At 45.8% G+C, this 21,779-nt stretch overlaps 2 protein-coding genes across 2 annotated transcripts; both read left to right on the top strand.

Moving 5' to 3' along the window:
- The first annotated feature begins 340 nt into the window (after positions 1-340).
- Positions 341-1,098, top strand: LOC120807896 (cathepsin B). Its single transcript, XM_078093202.1, has 3 exons — positions 341-550; positions 626-711; positions 781-1,098. The coding sequence occupies exons 1-3, from the start codon at positions 425-427 to the stop codon at positions 974-976; spliced, it is 408 nt and encodes a 135-aa protein (XP_077949328.1). The 5' UTR covers positions 341-424; the 3' UTR covers positions 977-1,098.
- prkg3 (protein kinase cGMP-dependent 3) lies at positions 1,087-17,615 on the top strand. Its single transcript, XM_078094077.1, has 37 exons — positions 1,087-1,102; positions 1,150-1,278; positions 1,364-1,507; positions 1,628-1,744; positions 2,011-2,139; positions 2,224-2,298; positions 3,692-3,783; positions 4,605-4,765; positions 4,932-5,114; positions 5,287-5,332; positions 5,830-5,942; positions 6,091-6,264; positions 6,349-6,397; positions 6,477-6,642; positions 6,870-7,081; positions 10,823-10,829; positions 10,940-11,029; positions 11,233-11,303; positions 11,399-11,526; positions 11,669-11,835; positions 11,924-12,037; positions 12,188-12,293; positions 12,419-12,482; positions 12,825-12,902; positions 13,009-13,097; positions 13,583-13,648; positions 13,828-13,875; positions 13,966-14,007; positions 14,123-14,234; positions 14,364-14,500; positions 14,625-14,714; positions 14,903-15,044; positions 15,167-15,330; positions 15,529-15,645; positions 15,936-15,998; positions 16,145-16,220; positions 16,827-17,615. Exons 1-37 carry the CDS (start codon positions 1,087-1,089, stop codon positions 16,911-16,913), a joined length of 3,864 nt encoding a protein of 1,287 aa, XP_077950203.1. The 3' UTR covers positions 16,914-17,615.
- Positions 17,616-21,779: the final 4,164 nt, after the last annotated feature.

Below are 21,779 nucleotides of genomic sequence, written 5' to 3'. Positions count from 1 at the left end.
TATAACAGTGTTGTAAATAATACGTTGTTGGTTTGAGAAAGTAACAGCTGATTATCTTGCCAGTGAAAATATAACAAAACCCTCGTTTTGAATTGGTTTTAACTTGTCACGAATAACTATGACTTGTATAAAGTTACACGCTAACCAATAAATACAATGCCTGCAACTATATTGTCTCCTCTACGTCGTTTGTGCTTCTGTATCCATCTTCAAATTCTCCAACTTGAACTCCAACTAAAAGGTCACCCTCCATAAAAGGACTTTCCCGAGCGACCTGAAGTCTTACCGTCGTTGCCCTCGTGATGCTCGGTGCTGCTCCGCCTCATGAAACGCTGTCATATCTCCCGTCCGAGCCGCCACGGTGGACGCGTCTCTGTCCTTGTGGTTCTGCCCGAGTCCGACCGCCGTCTGCTTTTCCCCCAGGATGCTTTCACCGGCTCTCCTGTGTGCACTTGTGACGCTCTCCGTCGCCCGTTCTCGGCCCCACCTCCCCGCCGCCGCCTTCCCGCAGATGGTCGAGCTCATCAACGAGGCCGACACCACCTGGATGGTGAGTCGTCACCGTCTCACCCCCGCTGTGATTCCTCTCATCTCTCATTTTAACCTGCGCTCCTCCTCGCTGCAGGCCGGCCTGAACCTCCGCCACCTCAACATCAGCTACGTGAAGAGACTGTGTGGGACTAAACTGAATGGACCAAAGCTGCCAGAGGTGTAAGTTTAACCGCCAGGGATTGTGTGTGTCCATGGATGCGCTCGGTGACCGCTCCTCTCTTGCTCAAGGGTTCACAGTACCGAAGGCCTGAAGCTCCCGGACAGCTTTGACGCGCGCCAGCAGTGGCCCAACTGTCCCACCATCCGACAGATCAGAGACCAGGGATCATGCGGGTCCTGCTGGGTGAGATGCACCGAAAATGAAAGACACGACAGAGGTGGATCAGGGAAGCCGGTGGACATCTTCACCCTGTGTTGCCTTTGATTTCCCACAGGCCTTCGGTGCTGTGGAGGTGATCTCCGACAGGTTGTGTATCCACAGCGGTGGTAGGATCTCTGTGGAGATCTCTGCCGAAGACCTGCTGTCCTGCTGTCATGACTGTGGCAAGGGGTTAATATTTTTAGCGGAAGAAATGAGTCTATTCCAGGTCTTTTAAGGGGACTTTATCAGTGTTTTTTTTTTTCATTTCTCTCGTGGACGCAGGTGTTTGGGCGGTTATCCGTCTGCTGCTTGGCTGTTCTGGGCAAACAAAGGCCTGGTGACGGGAGGCCTCTACGGCTCCAACGGTGAGTGGGTCCGTGCAGCTTTTTTATCGAGTATCGAAAGCAAGTAACGCTCATGAGCTGAAACGACGGTGGCGCGTGTTTACAGGCTGCCGACCCTACAGCATCGCTCCCTGCGAGCACAGCGTGAACGGGACTCGCCTGCCCTGCCACAGGGAGGAGGAGACCCCCAAGTGTGAAGAGCGGTGCGTCGACGGATACTCGACCTCCTATTGGAAGGACAAGCACTTGGGTACAGACCTCCAAAACGAGCTGCCGAGTCGCTCCCCTCCCCTGCCTGTGGCTCCTGTAGTCACACGTCGTTTTCTGGTGTGTCCCCCCCCACCCCCCGTCCCCGTCCCCCCCTCCGCAGGCAGAGACGCGTACAGCGTCCCGTCCCAGGAGGAGCAGATCATGGCCGAGCTGTTCAAGCGCGGGCCCGTGGAGGCCGCCTTCTCCGTGTACACAGACTTTGCGCTGTATAAGACGGGTGAGGCTGGTTTGACTTTGTCTCTCGAATAATACAACCGGAGCTGTTTCAGAATCAAAGTGAAACCTTCTTTGCCTCATTGTGGACTTGAGTGGATTTGTCCTTCTCAGATTGTTGCATTTAAAGATTTAAACATTTTACAAAGGTAAACTCGAACGTGTCTGTCTGTCAAATCTTTAAATCACATATAGATGTTAAGCTGAGGAAAACCACCACAGTTGTCCTTTCAGACCTGTTTCATTGTAGTCCTTGCTACTCTACTGAAGGTGTGTACCAGCACGTGACGGGTGAGATGGTGGCCCGTCACGCCATCAAGATCCTCGGCTGGGGGAAGGAGAACGGGACGCCTTACTGGTTGGCTGCAAACTCCTGGAACAGCGACTGGGGAGATAAAGGTGCGACAAAACCAAATTTTGGGACGTCATGTTTCTTGGTCACTTATTCTTCAGGTCACATGATTCTGTGTCTTTTCATTTCAGGTTTCTTCAAGATCCAGCGTGGAAATGATGAGTGTGGTATTGAGGCGGATGTGGTTACGGGAATGCCATTTAACTAGAATAAACTAGTCCTGGCACTTAAGCATTGCATTTAAAAAGGAAATTATTGAGAGATTTCATGTGGTAAGCGGGGAATAAATGGTGTAATGAGAGCTCTGTGTGCTTGCTTTGTTATTGTTGTAGATGAATCAATATGTTTCTTTCCACTTTCTTTACCAAATGAGAGCGTTTCTAGAGCTTCACAAGGGAATTTAAAAGGTCTGAAGCACAAGTTAGACTGTCTAATAAGGTGCAGCTGAGACTTCTTGTTAGGGGCTGGATATGACGTTTATATTTGCATGTCAAAGGAAGATATTATCCTCTGTTACCGCCTGTAAAACGTCAACATGGCAGACGTGGACTTAAATGGACTTAAAGATTAGGGATTCTTTTTTCTATCCTTACAAAGCTTGAACATATAGAAAAGAGCTCTCACTCTACTTCCATTTCTAGGAAGGAAAAGTGGGGCAAGAGCAAATTTGATTGTTTAACCACAACATGCGAGAGCCCACCTAACTGAGACTTTTTATTTGGAACAGTTTTTTAAACTCCTGGAAGGGGAAATTAGAATGAGGCATTGTTTATGTCAAATTACACACAAATAAAACGTAGTGCACATACAGACCCCCATGACATATAATCTCCCCATGAGCCCCCCAAACCAGCAATAACTTAATCAAACACACACACACTTGTGTATGAATGCAGGGTAAAATCAGCTGAAATACATCAGGTATTCAAAAGTACTCTTTGATATTGGATTTACAATAAAAAAATATAATTTAAATAAATAACAAAATCGCTCCAGCGTCGTTCGGAGTGTGGCGCTAACGCACCCGGTACCGCTGTGGCCGACCGCCCGCGCTATAAAGAACGAAGAAGAAGGAGAAAGACAATGACTGCGCATGCGCATCAGTTACCTTCCATATTTGTAGTCCGGCGGGTGAATACCCTCACCCGTCGTGAAGGACGTTATAACACGAAACCGAGGCGCACTTTTGACACAGTAAGCGTCTGTTTGAACACACGATCTTTGTTCGCCGCTCCGAGTGAACCAGGAAGAAGCGGCGGGCGACCGGAGGGGGAAAAAAACCCGTTAGCGAACCCGCAGGTGGATAGCGGCTTTTTTTTTTGCTGTTGCCATCACTGTCAGAGGTGATGAGGACGCGTCGCTGAAAAAAACCGGCAGCGGAGCTGAAACGACACCTGAACGCGTTAGCCGGTGGTGATGAAGGCAGGTTGTCAGGCGTTACCGTAACTGACGTTACGCGTCCCTTTTGATGCATCTCTGTGCCATTGTGTCGGTCACGGAGCCGTTAACCGCAAAGCACCGTCAGCTAGCCGCAGCGTTAGCTCCCTTCTGCAGCTAACCGAGTGAGGCGATAGCAAAATGTTTGTAACGCACTGGGAGGTGTGGGGAACATACTGGGAGTGTGTTTCCAGACCGTACACGGTGTTCCTGTGCTCCCTCACGGCCGCGCTGTGCTACCTGTGGGGCCGCAAGCGTCAGGTCAGTCTCTGCGGGGAAAGGTCAGCGGCAACGCGGACGAATGACCGCACTGCGCGCGCCTTCTCTCTTCTACTCATGTCCTCTTTTTATTCTGGTTCCTTCTTATTGAATATTCTATTTAATATATATATATATATATATTTTATTATATAGTTATTTATATAAATTTATATTATTGTTCCTGCTATGAGTTTCTTGGGCTCAGTGTTTGGAATGCTTGACCACATAATTAGTTTATTCTTAACGTTAATATATATATATTTTTGGTCCATTTGTTGTCATCATTGTCGTGTCATCGACCTCTCACTGGAGGAGTTATAATCGCTGGCAGTCACATTAAAAAACACCTTTAAAAGGAAGATTAAATATTGAAATTATTTTCCTCATAGCTCGGTCTGCCCGATATTATTGTTATACACTTTCCTATTATATGCAACTGAGAAGAACCGCAAATCCAGGACATGGATTCAAGGTCCAGGCCTTCGATTACTCACGTGGGTGTTGGTTTACTGCCACGTAATACTCGTGTTATGTGCTCTGTTCCAAAAGTCACGGGAAATTTAACCGTTACAGAAAGTGTAAAGCACTGTAACTTATAATTGTGCTTTCCTACATTACACCTAAAAGGTGGTTTAATCTTGGGGTTGTGTTTTTTGACTACGCTGTTCCACACTACAACCCTTCCCTTACTTTTAAAGCTCCCTACCTCTAATACTGCACCATCTGTTTTTACGTGTATTCTTGTCTCGTCACAAACACTAATTTCTAGAAACTTGTCTTTTTCTTTTTGCCATTCGGCCTCTCCTGCTCTCAGACACCTGCCCTGGTCTCCGGCCAGGCTTTCGGCGCATTCCTCTACAAGCACTGTCCCGTGGTGGCCGAGCGCTTCAGTCCCACTCCGTGGTGCTGGGGGGGCCGGCTTCAAACCCTGGTCTGCGCCGTCCTCAAGTCCCGCCCCGCCGTCACCTATCGCAAGTAAGTTAGTCCCTTTGCTCTGATCCGGCCCCTTTTTCCCGGCGCCATCCTGTTCCACAGTCTCTCTCTCTCTCTCTCTCTCTCTCTCTCTCTCTCTCTCTCTCTTATTTATATATATATATAATGTGTTTTATATAATTCTTGTGATCCTCCCTTCATCCATCAGTGAGCTGATCCCTACGGTGGACGGGGGTCAGATTTCTCTGGACTGGATGGACAATCAGGACAGTGCGACCTACCCGGACTCCTCCACGAGGCCCACGGTGCTGATCCTCCCGGGCCTGACAGGCAACAGCAAGCAGTCCTATGTGCTCCACGCGCTCAACCAGGCTCGCCGCCGCGGCTACAGGTCCGTTGTGCTCCTCACGTGTCCCCCCCCCCCCCTCTTTAATAATACAATTATTAAGAAGGATTTATCCGTGAGAACAGAACTCAAAGGGAAACTGCCTGAATATTGTATATTTGTATTGCGCTGAATTTAATGTCCAGTAGCAGTGATCATAGACGTGGTCTTTTTCCAGATGTGTGGTTTTCAACAACAGAGGGCTCGGAGGTGAAGAGTTGTTGGTGAGTGCAATCATTACCGAATAAACACTGACCTGCGATGAGCACTGCGCTGATGTTTGCTTGCATTTATACTCAAGCCACAACTGCCCACCGTCTAGAACGAGAGCTTAGCAAACACATGTTTCACTTACACAAAAAATGGTACTGCAAACGTGACTCTAAGGCTGATTATAGCTCCTACTGTGCCTTAGATCTCCATTGTTGTGCAAAATCCATTATTAACATTTCATAAGGGTCGACAGTGTCATTTCTTTTATAGTCAAACACACTCGTTATTAACCCTCAGCTGAAAGAAGTCCATTTGCTTTGAGTAACTCTTTGGATTAGATTGGATCTGTTACAATAACCTGGACGGGCTTCGGTAGTTTAGCGGTTTTTGGGAGACTTAACTTAACTGAGACAATGTTGGTTTTGGTTTGGCGTCGTCATGGCAGCCGTAACGCCCGCTCTGGCACTTGAACGCAGCCTCTGCTCCTCTATCCCTCCGCTCGCTGCAGACGCCCGTCACCTACTGTGCAGCCAATACCTCCGACCTGGAGCACGTGGTGCAGCACATCAAAGGACTTTACCCATCTGCCCCCGTGCTCGGTGCTGGCGTGTCTTTAGGAGGGTGAGCCGAAGCACATTGTGGTGTTTTTTTTCATTTTTTTTCAACCGCCTGCATTTCTTATTTCATGGTGAAATGTATTCGGTTTCCATTTAGTCAAAATGTGCTGTCCCCCCCCCCGTTCATTTTCCCCTCCTGTGGCCGTGCACAGCATGTTGCTGTTAAACTACCTGGCCCGTAAGCGCACGGACTCGGGGATGGTGGCGGGCATCACCATCTCGGCCCCCTGGAATGCGCTCAAGTCGGCGGCTTCGATGGAGGAGCCGCTCAATTGGCTGCTCTTCAACAGATACCTCACCGCCGGCCTGTGCAGTGCTGTCACCAGGTGGGACAAGTCAGACTTTCTTCCTAAATATCTGTGGTTCGTTTAAAGAGGTGTCGTCGACTCAGAAAACCACGTTTCCCGCAGGCACAGGAAGGTCCTGGAGAAAGTGGTGGATATCGACCATGTCTTGAAGGTAGGTGTTCGTTTCTCTTCTGTCAGAGTTTCTTGTTTCCTTGTGCGGTGTCTTCGATGGCCTTTCCTTTTTGATCCAGGCGCAGACCATCCGCGAGTTTGACGAACGCTTCACCTCCCTGCTGTTCGGTTATAAATCTTGCTCCGACTATTACTTCGACGCCAGCCCGGACAACAAACTCCACAATACGACAGTCCCCATCTTGTGCCTGAACGCTGCCGACGACCCCTTCTCTCCCCAGCACGGTGAGTGGACGACACGGGGCGGCCGGCATTGTGTCGGGCCTCTGGTTTTGTAGCTTTTAAGATGTCGCGTTAAACTGGCTGGAAACCGGATGCAGTGGTGCGTTTTTATGTGGGCTCCGTAATCCTTTCTCCTGTGTTGTGGTTAATATTTCAGTCCGCAGTGCAACAAAGGACCTATTGAACGTTCCGGCAATCTTTTTATTGTGTTTTCTCGCCCGACCCGTCAGCCTTCCCGTTGACCACGATCCAGAGCCTGCCTAACGTCGCCCTGTTGCTGACGGCCCACGGTGGACACATCGCCTTCCTGCAGGGTCTGTTCCCCCGGGGGGAGAGCTACATGGAGCGCCTGTTTGGGCAGTTTGTCCAAGCCGCCTTCGAACACCCCAAGGACATCAGGAAGGCCTGCGGCGTTACGGACGAGCACGCGTCGCCTCCGTCTGTAGGATAACTGCAAGCTGAGAGGAGAACAAAAAGCTCTTCACTAAAGTGCATTGCTCAGCTTTGCATGTCGTCATGGAGCCGCAGCGTGCACAGCTGTAATGTACAATCGTTTGACCTCGCTGCTGCAGCAATGCTCTCTACCTCCTCGTCTTCTCAGGTTCTCTTTTAATGATCAAAGGAGATCTTGAGTGCAACTAAGATGAAGCTTCAATGCACCCAACAAAAGGATTCATACATTGGTTTAAGAACAAAAAGAAGTCAATATAATTGACTATAAATCCGTTTTAATCACATTCTTTGTCCCACACGCCGTCCCAATCGGACTTGATGCAATGTAGTGTGTGTTGAAACCGAAATGCACTTTTATTCATACAGAGTGTTTTAAGTGTGAAAACTATTCTGAAATGTAATTTTAAATAGAAATGAATTGAATGTTAATGAACCACACGCATACGGTCTGTTTTGCCTGGTGGGCTACTTTGGATTTGCGAGATTTGCTTTCCTTAACGTGTATAACATTTTGTAATAGGATTGCACTCCCTGCACGCATGCTTTACACGCATACAATTCCTCAACACTTTGGAAAGGAAATCCTGCTACGGTTCAGTTATTAAAACTGTTTCAGCCTGAAAACAGCAACACGGTGGGAATGCACACATCCACCATGAAGAAAGGACTCATGGTGTTGCAAGACAGGTTCATCTTCCGAGTTGTGATTTTAAACAAAAAACTGAACTGTAAATATGAAAAAGTATTGTGTGCTTGAATGTGCTTCTGCAGTGTAAATCATGCAGTACATCACAGGTGAATAAGCTGACTCTGCAAAAAGGACCGGAGGTAGCGTGTACCTGCAATCAATAATTCAATAGCGCTTTTAAAAAAACTTGTGTGCGAGTTGTAATGTGCCTATTGTTTGACACGGTCGCACAATGTCTGGACAAGTGGCAATAGAAAAAAATCACTGATTTGAGCCCGTTGGTGTGCGAGCTGAATGTCTTTTCAAATTAATCGAGAACACAAACTGTGTGTGTGTGTGTGTGTGTGTGTGTGTGTACCAATACCAATGGTGCACTGATGAAGCAAACATTGTGTTATGATGACAAAACCCAGAATTTATGATGTACGTCATTATTACTAGTTGTTGAACTCTTAATAGGAAATGTGCATATTGTATAGTTGTTGTATTACGTTTATTTACTCATCTCTTTGCAGATGTTGACCACTTTCACTTGCCTTCAGTAGTTTTGCTTCTGTATGAGCTGTAGCCACAATCAGAGTGTTTGCAATACCAGTTAAGATTGTTACCGTGCACCTGAAACAATTTTGGCATTATGAACAACCTTGATGTGTTGTTGTTTTTTGTAATTACACTTGAATTAAAGAATTATAATCATACAGATATGATTTTGTTTTGTGGTTTCACGCCTGGAAGACGTCCATTACACTCTGTGTCGTGAGTGGCAGAGGACACTTAATCCCTTTAAATCAAGTCAAATCGCCATATTGGTCTGAATGGAAAAAGGTCACAGAACACACGCTGCCAGCCACTGAGTTCCTTCCTGCCCCACAGCTGAAATCCAAGAACCTTTTATCTCTGATCGCCGGGGTCGATGTCATTTATTAACCAGTAAGTATCAATAATTAACTGTGAACAATAAAAGGCCCACACCCTCTGTAACAATGCAAACCCTCCAGCCTCTTATAGGCTCATTTAATTAATGCCATTTACTTTGTGGAAAGAACCAACAAATTAGGCGCTTTCTAACTTTAGCAGATATAATCAAATTTCTCCCGTTGGCCCCTCAGCGCTCATGATTCCCTTCAACTCCTTCTGTCACATGAATGTGACATGAATGTGACAGAAGGAGTGACCCTGAGGGGAAAGACACTCACTTTTATCATCTTTTGTCAAGAGATTTTTTTTTGAAAAAACAACGTACAAAACTAGGATTAATTTCTAGAAAAAACTATAAAATTCATTGAAATCACGCTCAATTGTTCATTTCTGCAGATGTGCTTTATTTCTCTCACACCTAAAATTCCGCTTTTTACCCGTGCATCCTCCTGCTCCTCCTCCTCCTCTTCCTCCTCTACCTGATGTGATGGGAGGAGCCTCGGGTTGTCGTTACTGATTCAACACCGGAGCTGCTGAGATTGACAGAAAGACAACCGGGAAGAGAGGATTGAGGGCGAGACAGAGAGCGTCAAGAGAAGTCAAGATAGTAAAAAGCTAAAGAGCAGACATGGCGATGCAAACCGAGGAAGCGTGCGGCGGGAGAAGATGAGGTGACGCCAGAGGGGTTGCAGGCTGCATCTTTGTATCTGCACAGGTGTGTCTGGAGGTCCGGTGTCGGTCTCCTGATACTGAACACACGGTGAACTCTTGTCTGAGTGCTCGTCAGCGGTTCCGGGTGATTACTTGGCTCCTATGATCCACGCGGCCTTTGTAGGCGTCTACTCTCCTGGTCCACACGCAACCTGCAGGTGAGTGCGTCTTCATATCACCTGTGCTTTTCACAGCTGTCTTGTCACGATGACGAAAGAGGATGAGTCCATTTGTTTAAAGGGCCAACTTTTACCTTTGCAGGCTTGAAAACAGCAAAAATAAACCTGTTTTGTTTTTTAGCCGTATTGAGGCGATGCAGTTGTTGCCTATGAAGTAAAAGGATGATGATGTGTCCCGCATATTTTCCATTTCCCACCTGGAATAAGTAGCTGCTTAAACCGACCGATGTTAAACACAAGTGTCGATCCCGATAGACTTTAAGAGAAATATATCAGTATTTTCTTGCCGTTGCGTCACCTGAATAAAAGAATAAGGCTTATCCTCCCAATCAGGTGTTTTTAGTCACAGCTGCAATTAAAGTTAATAAAACCCGCAGATTTGACTTTCTAGCATGCAGTTTATTGTCTTTCAATTGCTGCCTTTGTGTTCCCCGTAAAACTTTAAAGAGATCGTTATCTCTCCTGCAGCACGGGCCTTTTGGCTCTGCAGCGGCCTCGTGTTCTGCACTGGACCGGATTATCGCCCGGTTCTTCATGCTGAATCATTGCTGTGATGGAAACTATCACTTGCCATCTAGTTCACAGCTGTAAAGATCTTCGTTCAGATCCAACGTGTTTTTCTTGCAACTCGCGTCAAACCAACATCCCTCTTTAAAAGTACAACAGGAGCCATTTTATTTCCCCCCCAGGGTTTGATTGGCCTTTTTTTTCAGCGGCTTTATGATTTCCACCAACGTAATGTCTAATCTCAGAGCTGTCCAATGTTCAGGGTGAAGGGGCGGGTAACTTGGGGACGGGGGTCACGTGACGAGGCAAATAGTACGTGCTGGCGTGTGTGTGTTTAGGATACTGGTCCCGTGACCAATATCCTAAATCTCTAAAACCTCTCCAACTTAAACACAAACTTAAACACTCAATCATACAGCAGAGGCTGTTAAGGTCCCATTATTGCCTAAAAGCAAACATCCCGTGAGACTAAATAAATAGCAAACAGAATGCAATAAAAGAGCTAATAACAGAGGTTTTGATTCGGTCTTAACGGGTTCTGTCAACAGCTCTTTAGCGCGAGCTGGCAGGGTGGGACAACGTTCAGAAAGCACCCTGTTGACTGTCCTTCATTAGTCTGCATTATTCATCGGGGCTCTCGCTGTGTGCAGGCAGTGCAGTGGGTAAAGAGGCATCAGTACAGGTGCAGGAGGGGTTTGTGAGTCTGCACATGTTGCATGTTCGGTAGAGTACAGGTACGTGTCTGGACGCCGAGCACCGATAGTGCTGCAGGTTGTCTTCACTCCGTCCCTTCCTTGTCGTCTATATCTTGTGGTGTGTTTTAAAAGATTCTTTCGTCCTGTAGTCATGGAGAAAAAACTAGAGGAGCTGAAGCAACAGCTACAAAAGCAATGTATGATCAACCAGGAGCTGCAGCGGCAAAACAAAGACCTGGGTGAGTACAATTCTAACTGTGTGCCATTGAAGAGCTAACTTCACATAGACGACTGTTACAGTAACACTGTAAATGAAATGTCATCTTCTATTTTCAGTACATGTGTTGATCGCAGGGCCTTAACTTACATGATTCCGTCTCATTAGCATGTTCCTTGTGATACTTTGTGCTTCACGTGTGTTTTTCCGCTTTCGTCCTCACAGAACAACGACTGCAAGAGAAAGAAAGGCTTTTGCAGGAGCTGAACGGCCAATATGACGAGCTGGGTAAAGAAGTGGGCGCCGGGGACACGGACGAGGTGACCTTTGACACCACATTCAGCCGCAGACATCTACAGTTAATGCGCTGCGCTGATTTTTTCCATCTCAGGTGTCCCCTCTCAGAGCGGTAATGTCGTTGAACCGGAGATCAGAAAGAGCCGCGCCGCTGTCATTGCCTCTGAGCCCCTCCCCGAGACCCTGGAGATACGCAAGAGGGTCAAGAAAGTGGCCAGGTTGGTAATCGGCACTGCTGATGGCAGGAGACCGCGCGGCACCTTTTGATTTGCGGGGGTTGGTGGATCGAAATGCATGATGGCGATTCATTTGGGGTTCCAATGAACTGAGCTGCGGACCACTTCTCCTCACCTCCTCCCACCAGCGAGACCAGTCTGATCGTCAAAGCCATCCAGAAGAATGACTTCCTGAGCCGCCTGGACGACGAGCAAACAGCCATGATGGTGGACCTCTTGGCGGTGTCCAGCTACAAACCCAACGATGATGTCATTAAAGAGGGCACAGAAGGAGACAGCATGTACATCGTAGCAGGTTGGTGTGGACGTGGGGCTTTTGTCCTCCCTGCTGTGGCAGTGAATTTCTTCCGAAGTTTCCAAAATCTTTTCCTCCCATCTTTTAGCCGGTGAGCTCCTGGTTACTCAAGCGGGCCAAACCCTGCGCAGCCTGACCACTGGGGATGTGTTCGGGGAACTGGCCATCTTGTACAACTGCAGGAGGACAGCTACGGTCAAAGGTCAGTCCCTGTGATTGAGGCCTCTTGGGGTAATTTGAGATGGATTACAGTACAAATGGTTGCATCTTTGTGGTTTCAATTGTCTTTGTACCCTTTTCTAATATGGGAAGACCGAGAATCTTAACCGCTCGTCTCGCTCACTTGTTGCAGCAAAGACAGCGGTGCGTCTGTGGTGCATGGAGCGACAGACCTACAGGACAATCATCACCAACAAGTCCAAGAAGAAGCGCGAGCAGCTCCTGGGCTTCCTGAAGACGTTAGTTCATGAACTCTGCAGCCGAGGACACATTTTATATCCTGTTTGATTTGGTGGTTTCTTGTTAATTCTCACTGCCATTGGAGTTGCTTGACATCCAACAACTATCTCGGGGCCGTTCACAGGTCTCGTACTCTGAAGGAGCTGAACGATGTCCAGCTGTCCAAAATCATTGATTCTATGGAGGAGGTGTGTACTTAGATGTCACAATGTGAACTTTGTGTGGTATGAGTGAATGTTGATTGGCTACTTTAAAGTGTTGCCTACTTTTATCTGTTATTTAACATAAAATCAAAAACAAGGGTATTCTTAGTTTCTTGTGTAGTTCTAATTTGGGTGTTTTTTCTATTTGTTTTTTGTTTCCGACATTCTAAATCTCAGTAGCCCTGATAAAAAGGCATTTTCAAGACACTTTACTATTTGTGGCGCTGTCCTGCAAATCAAATTTTATTTTATTTCACCTCAAACGTATTTGATTTGAGTTTTGCACGTGATGAGGAGATCTAATCCTGTTTGTCTCGTCTTCCTCAGGTGAAGTACCAGGACAAAGACGTCATTGTCAGAGAAGGAGCAGAAGCAAACGCATTCTACATCATCCTGAAAGGAGAGGTGCGGTGTTCCATTGTGTTGTTTTTGTGCGCGTTGCACCGGCCCGTTCATAAATATAAATGCACTCGTGACGTCTTCCTCCCTGTCTGGTGTGTTTGGCCCTCAGGTCTTGGTGACCAAGAACGTGAACGGGCATCAGAAGCAGATTCGTAGGATGGGGAAAGGCGAGCATTTCGGGGAACAGGCCCTCATACGGTAACCATGGCAACGCGTGCCTCGGGGCACTCGTTAGAGACTTGTACAACTCCCGGTGCTCCGTGCACCTCCTTCAGGCTGCTGCCATCTCTGACACTGTGGTTGCGCAACCTGACGGCTATCTTCAGTGACAGGAAGTTGCTTCACAACGAACTTCCTTAAACTCTTCAGATCCGTTGGTGTCCAAATGAGTCAAAATCTTATGTAGCAAACTTCTGTCTGCATAAAAACCAAGTACATTGTAGAACAACAAAACACTCATGCGGAGATATTGTCTTTTTAATAGAAATGTAATAGTTCTATTGGTTTATTAGACGTAGATTTGTACAATGAATAAATAAATAAACACGTGACGAGGGAATGTGTTGCGAAAAGCCTGTAAATCAAGAAACCGTGTGTCATTGAATCTTCTCTTTCTCCAATTATCCTGACGCACACAAAATTGGTGTCTGAACACTAGTGACATATAGTTTCTCCTCCCGCAGCGAAGTCTTGAGAACCGCCACGTGCAGCGCCGAGGGCCCAGTCACCTGCCTCTCCATCGACAAGGAGTGAGTGGCTCCACGTCACACGTTAGGGCTCTCGATGCCGGAGGGAAAGAGCCGCCACACAATTCCTCCACTGCATTTGTTTCTCTGTCACACGTGTATCCAGTGCGGCGGCGTTTTGTCGTGTGCTTTTTTTTGTTGTTGCATTGATGCTGTTTCCACTGACGACACCTTTCGTTTAGGGTGTTTGAAGAGACAATTCCCATAGAGCACCTGGAGCTGTTTGACGAGTAAGTGCAGCACTTTGAATCTCGCCGGCATTAGTGCGACGGGTAAATGCCTTAATAGGCTGCAGTGATTCGTTTGGTTTTTACTTCCAGCTCCAAAGTGCTGCAGGAGGCAGAAGCTTCAGAAAAGTCGAGGTGAGTGGTTGTCGAAGCCGATAAGACAGAGTGGATGGGAGGCAATAAGATGCAAAACGGTCATGATGACATAAATAAATTAGTTCCTTGAGGTGAATAGCCTTTGTTTCATCAGTCCCGGCTCCACTCTGAGGTTCAAGGACCTGGTCCCGGTGCTGTACCAGGAGGGACGCTATCAAGGGGATCCCGTCACGCTTGGAGTCGGAGGGTTTGGTCGTGTGGAGCTGGTGAGTGTGTTTGTCTTATTCAGAGAGTCAATAAAAACTCCTTCCTGGGGCTAAAATGTTGTCAGGACATTCTCGAGTATTCTTTGGATTCTCCTTGATCCCGTCGCCCCCGTTTTTTCTTATTTTAAGGTGACCACAGTGAACCATGAAGAATATTACGCTATGAAGCGAGTCAGCAAGAAGCACATCGTTGCTAAGAGACAAGAGGAGCACATGCTGTTTGAGAAAAAGATCCTCAAAGCCACCCAGTGCAACTTCATCGTCAGGTATCTACGATGCCAGACGCGCAGTCACCGTCATTTATTGAAAACGGTTTAACGTGCAGGCGACCTGGAGGTCTGAGTCGGTAGATAATCCGGCTTTAATCCAGTTTTCTCTCCCTCTCTGCAGCCTGCACGCCGCTTTTAAAGACACGCGATACATCTACATGGTCATGGAGTTCTGTGTGGGAGGAGAGATCTGGACCAAACTCAAAGAAGTGTGAGAAAATAGAAAACCCCCCCTTTTCCTCGTTTTGATGTTTGTTCAAGCGGAACATTGGGGTGCGCTGTTGCGCGAGGTGGAGCTATTCCTCAAAAAACGCTTTTTCCGAGCATCGCTGCAAAATGTGATGGAAGGTCAAGCTGGCCGAGGAGAAGGTCGCTGAAGGGTCGTGTCTCTGGTTTCAGAGGGCGTTTTGACGAGCCCATCGCCATGTTCTGCACTGCCTGTGTGGTGGAGGCCTACGCCTACCTCCATAAGAAGAACATCATGTACAGAGACCTGAAGCCTGAGAACCTCATGCTGGACATAAAGGGCTACGTCAAACTGGTCAGCACTCACCTGAGTGTCCATCTTTAAACTGTTTAAGCTGAATTCTGTTTCCACATGCAGCGTGTGTGTGTGTGTGTGTGTGTGTGTGTGTGTGTGTGTGTGTGTGTGTGTGTCGGCAGGTGGACTTTGGTTTCTCCAAGGAGATGGTGCATGGGGACAAGACCTACTCGTTCGTGGGTACTCCCGAGTACATGGCGCCGGAGATCATCAAGAACCAGGGACATGACTTTGCAGTGGACTTCTGGTCCCTCGGCGTCCTGATTTATGAGCTGTTGGTGGGAAGGTGATACTTTTACATGTGCCGCTATCAGAAGAAAGCATTTCTTTTAAACTGTTTTAAGCAAAAGAAGTCAGACAAATGTTAACCAGTAGATGGCAGTAGAGAAATGTGACAATCCGACATCTACAGGCAGAACTAGACGTGGGATTTTTCTTTTTGCTAGACTGTGGAATAGACTGTCTCTTCTCTTCTACTTGTCAGCCCTCCGTTTTCCAGTTCAGAGCCTCAGAAGATTTATGCAAAAATCTTGGACGGGGTGCTCAAGTACCCGCCTTACATGAGCGAGGCAGCCAGGTCCATTATCAGCAAAATGTGCAGGTGAGACAAATATGATGCTTCAAATCTTCTAAAACGGATAATGCTCTATGTTTAAAATGAAGTCATTGTATTGCCTGAATAACTTTCTCGTAATATGGAGCTGTATCATGTAGTATGTATGTAAAAATGATGGCGGTTAAACCTATTGATGCAGCTACTCCCAGTGTATGAATTACTGAACACATTCATTCAATCGATTATAATACACACTTATTTTGTTTTGCTGTTTTGAATGCAAATCTCCTGTAATCAATAAAACATTAGCTGATGTATTGTGTTAATGATTGCAGACCTCGGCCGGGTCAGAGGTTAGGAAACACCAAGAACGGAATCAGAGATGTCCGGAATCATAGGTAACGATAGCCGGGTGATGTGCGTGGGCGTCGGACAGGGAAATGGACTTGACCCCTTCGTGAACCTTTGTCTGATCTCCTTGTTTTTACTGCTCGCTGGCTTCCTCGCTCCCATCGCGTAATCATCCTCCTTCTCTTCCCTTCAGGTGGTTCAGCAGCATGAACTGGCACAAGCTGCGTGTGGGTCAACTCGACGCCCCCACAGTCCGGCTCATTCGCAAGGCAAGTAAAACCATCCCAGCCTTGTTTAGTAATATTATTATTAATATTATTATTATTATGTGTACAGTGAGTTACACCTTTTGTTCAGCCTAAGGAAAATAGTGAAAAAGAACCCCGAACAGCCGATTTTTAAGATGTACTAACATTTGAAATACCGTTAAAATGTGCTTTCAAATGATCGGTATTCCTCAATCATTTTGAATACGCATGACTGAATATGCAATTAGGACACCATTTATGTCGCGAGGCAGTTGGGTTCTTTCAATGTCGCGAGGTCACATGACAAACCACCTTTGTTTGGCAGGCCGGAGCACGGCTGTTCTGTAAAAAACAACAATGGCGGCTCCCAAAGAGCTTAGCGTAGCATCCGTTACATCACACCTGGAAAAGTGTGTCTTTGTGAAAAGAAGAGCAAAGGCACTTACAAAATATCTGCTGTGGTCAAATTTAACTCATCAAGATTGCTCATCCAATAACCTGCATGTTTTTTTATTTTTATGTATATGGACAGGAAGGGAGGGAGAGACAAATGCTAATAACTCACGGTTTGACAGGAATATGTGTGTTAAATGTATGCAAGTTCCAATGGACTTTCTCCTCCATCAGGGCCCCTGCTACATCAACTTTGATCGTTTCCCTCTTGATCAGACGAAGGCGGAGGAGGAGTTCTCCGGCTGGGACCGTGACTTCTGATGTTAAAAGGATCAAAGGCCCCGAGAGTTTCACCTAAATATGGAACCAAATAAAAAAAAAAACTCAGTTCAAGCCAAAAACAGGATGACAGAAAGCTTCTTATTGAATAAAAAAACCCCATCTAACTTCATACTGATTTGATTATAAAATCTGAAGTGGAACTGGAGAGTATTTTCCAAAATGTGGAGCTTTTCTGTTGTCATAGAGACACATGAGAGACACATCAACTGGGTGGAAAAGGGCCAAAAAATATGTAGAAGTGTCAAGCCGCGTTGTTTGGACGTTCCGTTTCAATGAAGAAGTGTTATTAACGTCATCCATACAACACTCCTCACTGATTAGAATAAAACACCCGTCCATGTGCTTGCAAGCTGAGAAAAAAAAGGGCTGAGTCATTTTGTGCAATCAGTAAAGTCGAGCTCTTACTGAGACGGGAAGACGCACACTGATTTCTTATCTCCATTGTATTCAAATGTGTGTTGTTCTTCTGGATCTATGTTGATTTTAGTGATGAAATGTGCTTATCTGCTCTTTGCCAAGTTGGTAAATGTTTGAATATTGTTAAAGATTTTTTTTATTGTAAACCATCACTTGAAATTCTTTGTTTTCGGGTAATCTGTCCCCTTTATGCATGCGAGTATATTCACGCAACATGATGATATAAGAGAATTTCTACTCAACTTTTAAATAAAAGTACTCTTTTCTGCATGAGTTAGTTGTGTTTATTTCACACTTCTCCACCATCGCATTCCCATCCAATCCCTAATGTGTGAAAAGCTGCTCTTTTTAGTTTTTTCTTGCGGTTTTTCCCACCAAAAACGACCAAAGTAAACAATGAAGCAGCGGGGACAATTATCTGGAATGGGGCGCAAAGTTTCCAGGTTTATTCTCATTGATTGCAGCTGATTGTTTTGCTCTGTCTCGTCAGCAGTTTTAGAGCAGGAGGTTATTTTTCCTTCCAATCAATGCCTGTGAATTTCCAACTGAGACTGTGGTTTTCCATAACAGAAAGAAACGACCCTCATCAAGGCAATCTTATCTTTCAAGGGGAAAAGACGACCGGTGGTTAAAACGCCTTGAAGCCATTAAAGTACGTTCATTTTGAAGTATCACATTCAAGAAGCTGTATGGAAATGGAATAAATATGATAGAACTTCCTGAATTCCTGTCTCCCGCTTGAGGTGGTTCCTGGATTTGCTGCACTTAATGGGATGTGGAAACGCCTTCGAGGGGTAAATTCTGATGCTGTGGACACTTCGCTCACGTGACTTGTCAGCTGTGGCCACATTTGGTGTCTTCTTATATTCCCACAATGTGCAGACGTTTCTCCAGACATCATAAAACACGACGAATACCAGCTGAGATGGAAGAACAAATTGGCACAATCTGAAAATAAAAGGCTCAAGATCCCTCTTCATTTCCCTCTGGTAATTGGGTCGGATAACTGGCTCACGACTTCTGCTTCTTCTGCTACTTTGTTTTCTGGCAGATTTGGGACACAGCGCCCTCAAGGGCCAACTTCTGAAAGATGGAGTTTGCTGAAGTTCAAGCCGAGCATCAGAATGGATTTTCCCATGCGGACCACCTCTGGGGTTTAAACAGGATGGTCCGAAAAAGAGAAAATGCCCAGTGAGCGGCAGATGTGTGTGTGTTTTTTTTCTCTGCAGGTGCGAGTGCATTCAGGTGGCAGTTTGTCCCGCCAGGGGAAGCAGATCACTCCTGTCACAATGGGCCGGTTCCTTTGCCTATTTGTTTCCTCACTCGACATAGTTTATGGGTTTCCTTTCCTTCTCTGGCCGGCAGTCTGGAGTCAATCAGCCTCCGTGTTCGCACCTGTGCTGATTAATTATTGGAGGCACCTGTGTTCAGTCGCTCGGCTCTGTAATGTAATGTGTTTCCGTGTGATGTAGTCCTTATAAATGATTAGCTAGCCGGCTTTGCTGCAGTGATTTTGTTCCCCGCAGCTTCTGTTATTTGCCTCATTTTTGTAGGAACGACTACAATTTGATTCATTTTTTGTTTCTGTCCTCACAACGCGTCTCCATTTGATGTCTTTTTTTTTTTCTTTTTTTCTGTGGTGCAAAAAAGTCATCCTTTCCTTTCCTCTTTCCACCCAGCTGTCCGTCGCATGTTTGTTGAATAAGCTTATGTGGCGTGCAAGTTAATGCATCAGCACATTGCTTGTGATGTGAACGTTATGTAACCTCTTCAATCAATAATCCGGGCCTGCGAGCAGTGAGGAGAAACAGCGATTCAGATAAACTGGAGAGGTGGTCTGCAAACTTCACCATCGCTCTGCTCGTGCTTCTGAGACCCGATGGGGTCGCCCCGCTTCCCCGACACGGTCCGATTTTAATATGAAAGTAATCGATATTAAAATGCAGTACTTAATGTTGTTACTTATATTTCTGGCCACTATGAAATAAATGATTTGAACTTGAAGGGGAAATGTTGAAGTGCCTTCCTGCCCGTAATCACGGTGTTGTGATGTTGTTCAAGAGTATTGAATTAATTGCAGTCGTGAATGAATCCATCGTTTTGTCAAGGATTCAGCTTGTGCATCTATTGAATCAATGGCTCATAAAAGCTCTTCAGACACTTGTCAATAGCTGTCTGGCTCCTCACTGTGATCGATCTCCTTCTCTATTACTTGTTCACTGATTAAAAGCTTAAAGCCGTATGATGTTGGTTACGTTGAACTGCAAAGTTTCTGAATGTAAAACTTCATTGTGCCGAATCCAATTACACTTAAAACGTTGGGTTTGTGGTGCTGTTGTAATAACGTTGGCCTTCTGCATCTGTTGCTCTCGAGAGGCCCACAGCCATGTCAAATTTCCCAGCGGGCCGAACCTTTCTGCAAACCAATCAGAGTTACAGGAATTTAGTCGTGCTTGAATTTTTCGCGTGGGAAGATGGATCTAAAGCCGCTTCCTCATTTGGCCTCAATGATTGGTTTCTCCTGTGCATGAATGCTCTCGAAGCCCCCTTGAACAGCTGCACTTACAGGATCACACTGGTCTTATTTCCAATCCTCAGCACAAACACAGGGGCTAAGGAGGTGAACGTCATGCGACAGCGTGTGCAAGGTACTTGTGACTATTGTGATGGAAGAAAGTGGAAAGAACACGATGCAAACGTTCCTTCAATCAACCTTAGCTGCCCGTCGTCAAAGCTGTGGCGTTATTATTAAAATAATTAAGGGCCGCTTCAAGGGCACAAGTATTGGGGCCTGCAGCTGTTGGGCTCTTAAATGTAATGGAGCAGAAGTTTATATTCAATATTCTCAGTCAGCGCTTTGCTTTTAAGCCTTTGCATCACATGTAAACATCTTGGATGAGTTACTTGCGTATGGAATCTTTATTTTTTTGTATTTCACTTTGCAGCTGCTTAGAATACAAAAAAATTACGGACAGAATCTTTTTATTAATAATGTTCAAGGTTGTACCAAATGCTTCAAAAACCCAATCTGCAGGTGCACTACATTATTAATTCACTCTCCACACAAAGAAAGTCTGCTCACCTTCTAGAGGTTGGCTGACTTGGAAGAGGACAACCAAAAAACGTATCAATAATAACAAAGGGAATAATTCAAGGTTGGTAGTGGAAGCGTGAGGCTCATCTCCATGGAAACCCTTTCTATCTTACTCGTACTAATTTGAAATTCAGGCAATCCTCTCGTAAAAGCACTTATGAGTATGCAAACAAACTGTCTTAAGATAATTGTTTCTAGAAGGAAAAGGATCTTTTCAATTAATTTAAAAATAAATGTCTCAATGCATGTCAACGGCACTGAAGAGCCTGTCATCCACGTCGCGCTGTCAAAGCTGAAATGTGTCTAATGGAGTAAAAATCTGTCCACAGCTGATCGTGGGAGGGTAAATATAATGCTTTGGGAAAAGTCCCCGTCTGCACAGCCTCTCACTTAGTATCTGCAAGGTTTTGAAAGGAAATCAATCATATTACTTCATATGTTATAAGCTCTGAATAGAGTGTATAATAATGGCAATAATTAGACATGAATTTGGAGCCATATTAAAAGTGTTGGGTTGCTCTCATTACAATATATCTATCTATCTATCTATCTATCTATCTATCTATCTATCTATATATATATATATATATAGAGAGAGAGAGAGAGAGAGAGAGATGCGTGTGGCACATTGATGCAGTGAAGGTCAGGATGTCATTCATCCTCTCTGCACGAGAGGACATCCTATCTGCAGCACTCTGGACCCGACAGGAAAATGCTTTTATCCTCAGGGAAAGGTTCTGACTAAAATCCTTCCTCTTTTTGCTGGTAGAGTTTGTATTTTGGTAGACTTGCTTCTGTCATTGTTGAATGCATGTTCATATTGTTTAAGAAGAATCCGAGCTAAATATCCAACATGCAAAATCATTTGATCGGGATAAAAGCTTTTTCTTTTTAAAAGGATGAGTTCAACATGTTGCTGGTTGGGTGGAAACCCAAAAGTAATGACATGAGGAAGTCACTGCGCCTTCCTGTTTCTACAGTGAGAGCTGAGGTCATTGATACAGACACTGACCAACATGGCAGTCAGGAGATGGAAAACTGAAGAACTAAACCACTAACCAAAACCAATACTCTCTAACTCATGCAATAGTGAGTTCTGTTCTCCCAGGTGCCACCACACACACACACACACACACACGCACCACCTACCCACATCGTGTGTTAATGTGGGCACGGGTGATGCCCCAGACGGTGGAGGTTGGGCGCTGAGTCACCGTTTGCCTCTGATGTCACTGCAGACAGAATGGCTAATGCACCGACCCGGTTGGGAGGATATTCCCTCTCTGCATTCAAGCTCTGCTTTGAGCGCTTTGATGACACTTAATAGACCACGT

This window comes from Gasterosteus aculeatus, chromosome 18 (genome assembly GCF_964276395.1).
Source record: "Gasterosteus aculeatus chromosome 18, fGasAcu3.hap1.1, whole genome shotgun sequence".
In the NCBI taxonomy this organism is placed as follows: Eukaryota; Metazoa; Chordata; class Actinopteri; order Perciformes; family Gasterosteidae; genus Gasterosteus; species Gasterosteus aculeatus.
Note: the sequence above shows the minus strand (reverse complement) of the source record. Positions and strands in the feature narration are given on the sequence as shown.

Excerpts from the sequence above, each read along its gene's own strand:
- LOC120807896 (XM_078093202.1), top strand. The coding sequence starts at position 425 with ATGCTTTCACCGGCTCTCCTGTGTGCACTTGTGACGCTCTCCGTCGCC. Across the intron at positions 551-625 it reads AGGCCGACACCACCTGGATG|GCCGGCCTGAACCTCCGCCA; the intron begins GTGAGTCGTCAC and ends TCCTCGCTGCAG. Across the intron at positions 712-780 it reads GGACCAAAGCTGCCAGAGGT|GGTTCACAGTACCGAAGGCC; the intron begins GTAAGTTTAACC and ends CTCTTGCTCAAG.
- prkg3 (XM_078094077.1), top strand. Across the intron at positions 2,140-2,223 it reads CAGCGACTGGGGAGATAAAG|GTTTCTTCAAGATCCAGCGT; the intron begins GTGCGACAAAAC and ends TTTTCATTTCAG. Across the intron at positions 5,333-5,829 it reads TCGGAGGTGAAGAGTTGTTG|ACGCCCGTCACCTACTGTGC; the intron begins GTGAGTGCAATC and ends CGCTCGCTGCAG.